Source organism: Lactuca serriola, chromosome 5 (genome assembly GCF_051521515.1).
Source record: "Lactuca serriola cultivar US96UC23 chromosome 5, Lser_US96UC23_V15, whole genome shotgun sequence".
Classification (NCBI taxonomy): domain Eukaryota; kingdom Viridiplantae; phylum Streptophyta; class Magnoliopsida; order Asterales; family Asteraceae; genus Lactuca; species Lactuca serriola.
In genome coordinates this window covers 339,510,420-339,518,881 of record NC_136412.1, presented here as the reverse complement: position 1 = coordinate 339,518,881, position 8,462 = coordinate 339,510,420, and the positions used below count along the sequence as shown (strand labels likewise).

At 48.4% G+C, this 8,462-nt stretch overlaps 2 protein-coding genes across 2 annotated transcripts; both read left to right on the top strand.

The window, feature by feature from the left end:
• The first annotated feature begins 1,285 nt into the window (after positions 1-1,285).
• LOC145051032 (uncharacterized) lies at positions 1,286-1,645 on the top strand. Its single transcript, XM_078999184.1, has one exon. It carries the CDS (start codon positions 1,286-1,288, stop codon positions 1,643-1,645), a length of 360 nt encoding a protein of 119 aa, XP_078855310.1.
• A 3,969-nt stretch (positions 1,646-5,614) lies between these two features.
• LOC145051031 (uncharacterized) lies at positions 5,615-6,238 on the top strand. The gene has a single exon (XM_078999183.1). The coding sequence runs from the start codon at positions 5,615-5,617 to the stop codon at positions 6,236-6,238; it is 624 nt and encodes a 207-aa protein (XP_078855309.1).
• Positions 6,239-8,462: the final 2,224 nt, after the last annotated feature.

The following is an 8,462-nucleotide window of genomic DNA, read 5'->3' as shown; positions in this document are numbered from 1 at the left end:
CGCTGGCATCCCCGGGAGCGAAGCGCACAGGCGAAAGGCTCGCGCCCGCCAAGAGGCGCTCCTGACTCAACGACAAAAGACACAGTCAGAGGACAAGCAGTAGGATCAGAGAATTATCGTCTGAGCTAATGAGAGCGCTCTAACGGTTGAAGGCGCATGACCCTCCAATCAGCGCCTCTGATCCTGTCTCCCCAAAAGTGATCCTGTCTGGTACGGCTCAAGCAAGAGCACTAGGTATAAAAGGATGTGCTCTCAGACTTGCGAGGTAAGTTCTCCAAGCTTTCTAGGGAGAATACACACAGAAACCCTAAAATACCCTCTAACTTGACCGTCGAAGCGTTCTTTCGGGAGCTCCTCCCGGAAAGCGGCTGACGGCCTTTGTTCTTGTGATCTTGCTGTGTTAGTCAGACGATCGAGAGAAGTTCATGGAAGAAACCAGAGCAAGGTCGCATCATTTGGTGCCATCCGTTTGTGAGACAAAGAACACAAACGAAAAGCACGAGAGCAAACATCAATGGCGTCCAACGGCAGCGAGGGACGACCGATCAGTCCCATACGTCCCATGACGACGTTGGACGAAACACCACCGTCTACCACGGTCAACAAGACCATTTTAGGCGAAGGAAGTTCTACAGTATTCGCTGGAAACGTTCCACAACCACCGCTCTCTCAGGAAGGAACGACTCCGGTAGGGCTGCCCCCGTCTACACCATTTCAGATGCCACCATTCTTTGCACCACCACTGTAGCAGGCACAACAGGCCCACCCAACAAGGTTTCCATTGAGCCACACTTTCAATATGTCACCATCGTTTGCAACATCATCGTCCTTCCAGATGACAAGTGGACAATGTTCAACAACCTCATTACCGCCACTGGCACAAACCGTGATAAATCACTCGCCACCAATCTACCCGATGGCCGGTGCATGGACTGGACCGACGATCCCCGTCAGCGGCGGTCTACAACAGCCGGTGATGGTCAACCCTATAACCCCTACACACACTTTCTCCGCCAGGTATCCTCTCCAGCTGCCATTCCATCCATACCCCTTTTACGGACCAAGTCCTGGCTGTCTTACACCGCCGTCACATGGCATGAACCCTCAGTATCAACAGGGAGTGCCAACGGTTCCAGGCCAAGAAAGTTTTCCCCGTAGTGTGACGTCTCCGTTTGTCAAAGAGTTGTTGGATTATGAAATACCAAACACGGCAAAGCTCCCGACGCTTAAAACATACAACGAAACCACCAAACCGGATAGCCACATCGATACGTATGAGTGAACGATGACGTCGTTGAAGCTTAACGAGAAGTTCTGGTGCACGTACTTCCCGACGACCCTCGACGGCAACGCTGGCACGTGGTTCAAGACGTTACAACCGGGCAACATCTCGAACTTTGCTAAACTCAAGTACCTTTTCCTTACAAACTTCATGCAGCTGCGTAAGTACAAGGGAGATTCTCATTCAATCATAGGTTGTAAACCGAAAGAGAGAGAAACGGTGCGAGAATATTTCACACGGTTCACAAATGCTACACTGGATGTGCCAGGGCACGATGAAGGGCTCATAGCCGGCGCCTTTACATGGGGGCTCTTGCTAGGCCCTTTGTCACAAAAACTCATGGGAAAGAAGCCCTTAACATGAGCTGAATTAAAGGAAAGGGTAGAGCGGTATCTGCGCAGGAGGACGACAAGGTAGCCAAGCAAGCCTACCTGAATGCCATGGCGACCAGACACCACAACCCGGGTCACACGGATTTCCGAGGAGGAAATAGGCACTATGGCCAAACAAGAAGACCGTCGGCACGCTTTCGGCCGTTTGTCAGGGACGACTGACGGGGTCGCCGCCCAGAAGTATACACGGTGTCCGAAAAACAGCAGCCGCCCAAATCACCCAAGAACTGATATTGCGAGTATCACAAAAGTAAGACTCACGATACGGTCAACTGCTCGGTGTTAAAAAAAGAAATGGAGGAGAAGCAACTCAAAGGACATCTGGTGGAGATAGCGTGAAGCCTACGCGCCAAGTTTGACGCTGAAAACGCCAAGGGCACACCTCGTGAAGGAACCCAGCCCAAGGAGATATTCATGATACGAAGCAAGAGAAGCAGGGAAGAGAAATAGGGGGAGCAGGAGACCTCCAAACCCTCAGAACGTGCACTCACTTTCTCCATACAAGACCCTTGACCGGAGGGATGGAGGGGTGACAATCCACTGGTGATACAAGCCTCCATCAGTGATGTAACTATACATAGGGTCTATGTCGACACTAGGAGTTCGGCGGATATCATATATGAGCACTGCTTCCGGCTCCTCCCAGACCGCTGGAAGGATAACTTGCGACCCACATCCGGGAGGCTAGTAGGGTTCACCGGTCATAGTCTATGGCCATTGGGCACAATCCACCTCCCCCTGACCATTACTTGTCACGACAAGCAGCGGAAGAAAACCGCCTTGATAGATTTCGTGGTTATTTGACATTTAGCGGAACACAACATCTTTCTGGGAAGAATAGCTCTTTTAAAGATGGGGGCAGTACCATCAACCATGCATGGGATCATGAAGTTCGATACCCCAACGGGCACGGCTACGGTGTTGGCCACTCCACCTAAAGAATTGCAATGCTATACATTTATGAAGCCGGCAGAAATAACTGTAACAACGTAAATTTTCAAACAAATTTTTCATTTCAAAATAAAGTATTTTCATTCAAAACAAGGCATAAACATTCCAAGTGTCATGTCAAAATACAAATCATATAAATCCCAAGATCACAAAACATCTATCAGTGTGTACAGATCACGCCGGCGCCTTCCTACGGTCCTCGCTAGTACCTGAAACACATACATAACAACTGTAAGCATAAATGCTTAGTGAGTTCCCCAAAATACAACTTACGCACATACGCCTTTCCAGGCCCTGACCTTCCGGTCCATGTGTCTCAGGGGACTTCCGTCCCTGCTGGGTAAACCTTCCGGTCCTAGCCACGCCAACCTTACGGTCCAGATTACACGCCTTCCGGCCCATAACATAATGCCTTCCGGCCCACATAAACATACATAGCACGCATAACAATTATCTTATCACATATAGCACATATATCACATATCATATCCGACCTTCCGGTCACACAGTCAAACCCTTCCGGGTATGGTATAGTGAGAAGACTCACCTCGTGAATATCGAAAGCTAGCAAATCCCGAAGTCACTCGTGCTCGATCCGCCGGGCTACAATCTCCCTATAACATCATACATCTCTTATTAACACTTTTATCTTCTAAGTTTGACTATCCCTAAGAAGTCAAACATAGGTCAACTCTGGTCAACGGTCAACGGTCAACGGTCAACTTGACCGGACTCGGCGAGCGCTAGGGCGACTCGGCGAGTCTAGACGTCCTCACCAATTCTCTAAGATTCCCTTTCTACACGTCGAGTATCCCCCTTGACTCGACGAGTTCCTGCTGGAAGAATCGTGGGGCCACCCCGACTCAACTCGCCGAGTATGAAGAACAACTCGGCGAGTCCCAGTTAATCTTCAAGCTACTCGCCGAGTCTGTTCATCGGACTCGGCGAGTCCATGCCATGCAACCGCTCAAACTGCTTTCTAAGGTCAGATCTGCTCCGACCATTCATAGGTCTGGCCTTCCTAGACTGATTCATCACGTAAAGTCCTCATTTCGGTGCTCATAATACACCCCATGACTCATAATTTACGTTTTGACCTAAGGCATAAGGATTCCAATCCAAAACCTCCATTGATTCCCGAGAAGCTCAGGCATGGGACATTCTGGACTTCCAAGGGTCCCAATATAGGGTTCCAATCGCTTGGGGGACTAAGGAGACACTCATTCTAGCCACAAAAGGGTTCAATAAACCCTAAATCCATATACACATCAACATAGAAGGGATCAACTCGAAACTATTACCTGAATAACGTTGCTCTGTGTCCCCAACCCTCAGAATATGGCTTCTCCTGATGTTCCCTTAACCAAGCCTCCTCCTCCTTGCAAAATAACACTTCCAAGATCAATAATGGTCTTCTACCTTGCTCCAGATGCTCACAATCGAATTAGGGTTTCTCTCAAAGGACTAGGGTGAACAATGACGGCCATAAGGCCCCTGATATATGTCCCAAACCTGGACGGTTAGGGTTTCGCTAAACAGCGCGGACTCGCCGAGTCCATATCCGGACTCGTCGAGTCCAGTCGCGAACCCACGACCAGATCTGCGATCCTACTCGGCGAGTATGAGCTCCAACTCACCGAGTCCCCTCTTAAAACACCCAAAATCATAAATATAACAATACTTGAAATTCCGGGCTGTTACAACTACCAAGGAGACCAAGAGGCCCAAAAACGATCTCGTAAAAGGGAAGGAAGTGATCAACGAAAGATACCCTGACCAGCCAGTCAGCATTGGATGCGATCTCCCAAGCCACACAAGAAGAGTGCTAGTCAACTTTCTTAAACAGTACAAGCATGTGTTCGCATGGACTCCTATGGATATGGTGGGAGTAGAAAGGAAGGTCATCGAGCATAAACTCGTAATTAAACCAGGCGCAAAAGAGGTTAAGCAAAAAAAGAGAGTTCAGGGAGGAGACCGTAACAGGGCAATCAATGCAGAAGTAGCCAAACTGGCGGGAGCCGGGATAGTGCGAGAAGCAATATTTCCAACATGGATTACGAACCCGGTCATGGTCCGCAAGCAAGACGGGTCGTGGCGTATGTGCATAGACTTTTCAGATTTAAATAAGGCGTGCCCTAAAGATTGCTACCCTCTCCCGGATATTGATCAGAAAGTGGAATCGTTACAAGGATTCAAGCTAAAGTGCTTTTTGGACGCATATAAGGGGTACCACCAGATTCTGATGAACAAAGAAGATGAGGAGAAGACAGCCTTCTACACGGACCACGGAACCTTTTGCTACACTAAGATGCCTTTCAGGTTGAAGAACGCAGGGGCCACATATCAACGCCTGGTCGACTCAATATTTTCCAAGAAAATCGGGAGAAACATCGAAGTATATGTGGACGACATGGTGATTAAGAGCCCGCATGAAGACAAAATGTTACAGGATATTGAGGAAACCTTCTGAACCCTAGAGGCGGTAAAAATGAAGCTGAACCCAGCGAAGTCTACGTTTGGGGTAGAAGAAGGGCAGTTTTTGGGGTACTACGTCACCAAACAAGGAATCCTGCCCAGCCCGACCAAGGTCGATGAATTCATTGAGACACCGACGCCGAGCTCCCTCAGAGATGCTCAGGGCCTGAATGGAAAACTCACATCCCTAAGCAGGTTCATTTCAAAATCCGCTGACAAGGCCATGCCGTTATTCCACACATTGAAGGGGTGTATTGAGAAAAGCAATTTCCAGTGGACGGATCAAGCAGAAAAGGGGCTCCAAAGAATCAAGGAAGCACTACATGAATTACCCACGCTGGCCAGCCCTATCCCTGGAGAGACGTTACAGGTGTATCTCTCGACATCAGGCAAAACAATATCTTCAGTACTGATGCTCATCTACGCGACACGACGACTAAGACGATACTTCCAGGCACACCAGATCGAGGTGCTCATGAGTTACCCCATCAAATAGATACTACTCAAGCCGGAGATGTCGGGCCGACTGGCGAAGTGGGAAATCGAACTAGGAGAACACGACATAAATTACTGCCCAAGGACTAGTATCAAGGGGAAATCGCTAGCTGACTTCTTACTAGAAATTCCGGACGAAGGGGACCCAACCAAAGAGAAAGTGTGGGTGGTTGAGGAGGCCCCGACTGACAACAACTCATGGACTTTGTATATGGATGGGGCATCCAGCAGGGAAGGCTCAGGGGCGGGGCTGATTTTGACCAGACCGGAAGGAGAAAAGGTAACCTACGCCCTTCATTTCGATCTTCATACGTCAAACAATGAAGAGGAGTACGAAGCGCTACTCGCAGGATTGCGTCTAGCCAAGCAGATGGGCGCGAAAGCTGTAACAGCCCTAACTGACTCGAGGCTAGCAGCTAACCAAGTCAATGGGAGCTTCGAGGTGAGAGATCAAAGGATGGGAAAGTATGTAAAGATGGTAAAGCAATTGGTAGGACTATTCGAGCGGTTCACAATCAAGCAGATACCTAGGAGTGAAAACAAAAGGGCCGACGCCTTAAGTAAGTTGGCATCCACATGCTTCGACCATCTGTCGAAGAAGGTCCTAGTAGAGGTACTTCGCGAAAGAAGTATAAATGAGTAGCAGGTGAACGCCTTAGCCCCAGCTGGACCCACATGGATGACACCGTTCCGGGAGTACTTACAGAGAAGGGAGCTACCAGACGACCATGGGGAGGCTAGGAAGATATGTATAAAAGCGCCTTCGTATGCAATGGTTAATGGGGAGCTGTACAACAAAGGGTTTACGGCCCCATGGCTAAAGTGTGTGGATCTAGCCAAAGGAAAAGAGATGTTACAAGAAGCACGCTCAGGCTAGGTAAGCGCACACAAAGGGGCGTGAGCTTTAACGGGCAAGGTGTTGCGCATGGGGTGTATTGGCCAACGATACAGCAAGATGCGATAGAAATGACCAGGAAATGTAGGGAGTGCCAGTCTTACGCCCCAGTCCAAGCGAGCCCCCCGGAACCGTTGCATAGCATATCCAGCCCATGGCCATTCTACCAGTGGGGCATAGATATAGTGGGCCCATTCCCAAAAGCACCAGGAAAGCTAAAGTATATGGTAGTGGTTGTAGACTACTTCACAAAATGGATCGAAGCAGAGCCACTGGCGTGCATATCGGGGAGGCACATGATAAAATTCGTATGGAAGAACATCATGACAAGATTCAACACCCTTAAAGTCATTGTCAGTGATAACAGCCTACAGTTCGCCGAGAACCCATTCAGAGAGTGGTGCGCCACAAAAGGAATAAACCAACGTTTCACATCGGTAGCACACCCGCAAGCGAACGGACAGACAGAGGTGTCCAATCGAACCATTGTGAATGGAATCAAGAAGAGGCTGGGCAAGGCAAAAGGGAATTGGGCGGAGGAGATACCAACGGTACTATGGTCGTACAGAACTACACCACGAACAAGTACGAAGGAAACATCCTTCAGTCTAACGTACGGGACAGAGGCCATGCTTCCCATGGAGGTGGCAGTGAGCACACTAAGGGTGACCAACAAGGATGAGGAAAGCAACGCTCAAAACCTAAGGATAAGTTTGGACGTCCTAGAGGAAAAGCGTGAAAAATCTGTAATGCGCCAAGCCGCATACAAGCACGCGACATAAAGGTATTACGACCAAAGAGTAAAGGAAAAAGCATTTAGAGTTGGTGAATATGTTCTAAGAAAAAACAAGGCAAGTCGAGCCCAACCCCAAGGCAAGCTAGGCCCAACTTGGGAGGGCCCTTATAGAGTCACAGAGGCAAGCAGGAATGGCGCATACGTGTTAGAAACAATGGAAAGAAAGCAGATTCCAAGAACGTGGAATGCTAGGAACTTGAAGAAGTATTTCTTTTAAACAAAGAAGGAAGGGTCGCGGCCCCAGCCGACCAATGTGTTGCTTAGTGTAGCACATCCCAAAGTACTTAGAGTACATGTATTCATGCTTAGTGACATGAGTTTAATACTTAGTGTATTTTTTCCGCGGTCAATGTAGAATGATAATGCAATTGCTGATCTTTGATACGTAGTGTATTAATATATAACGACCGAGTTTTCACATGAAAAGCTCAAATTGTTGGGTGTCAAGAGTGCCCAATACTGACACTCAGTGTGTCAACGAAAACATGGGCAAAACGAAATGCCTAGCACATCAGAGTACCACGTCTTACAGACAATGAATAATAAACAGGCAGGCCAAACAATAAACAAAGCAAAAAAACAGCGTTGAGATAATGCTTAGAGCATACAAAATACATACCCAAGAAATAAAACATTTTTTGTCTAAACATTGCGAAAGCCAAAACATTAAAACTGACAAAGCAAAGAAATTTTTTCACACCCCAGGAGGGGTAACACACGATGCTTGCGCACCTTCACCAACATCCTTCCCATCGACCACATCCACTTCACCAACACTGTCACCACCAATGCCTGCTCCAATCCCGCGATCACCTTCACCACCAGCATCGTTATCTTTAGCATGTTCCCCCGCACCAACCCCAACTACCGGCACAATCTCCTGACCCACCACACTTTCTGGGGTACTCTCAGAACTGCCAAAAGAACAAAACTCTCGAAGACCCTCGATACCTAACTCCCCCAAATCCAACAAAGATGCATAATCCATACTGGCAAAAGACAAGAGAGCATCATTTACACTAACCACAGGACCAACCAAGGAAGCACCAGCAGGCACACCCTGACCACCAACAGAAGCCTTCTAAAGGGATTCAGCCCCAGCCACAAATACAGCGTGACGGATAAGGCTTATGGCATTGGTAAAATCGGGATGCTCAATCAGCTTATCTACAATAC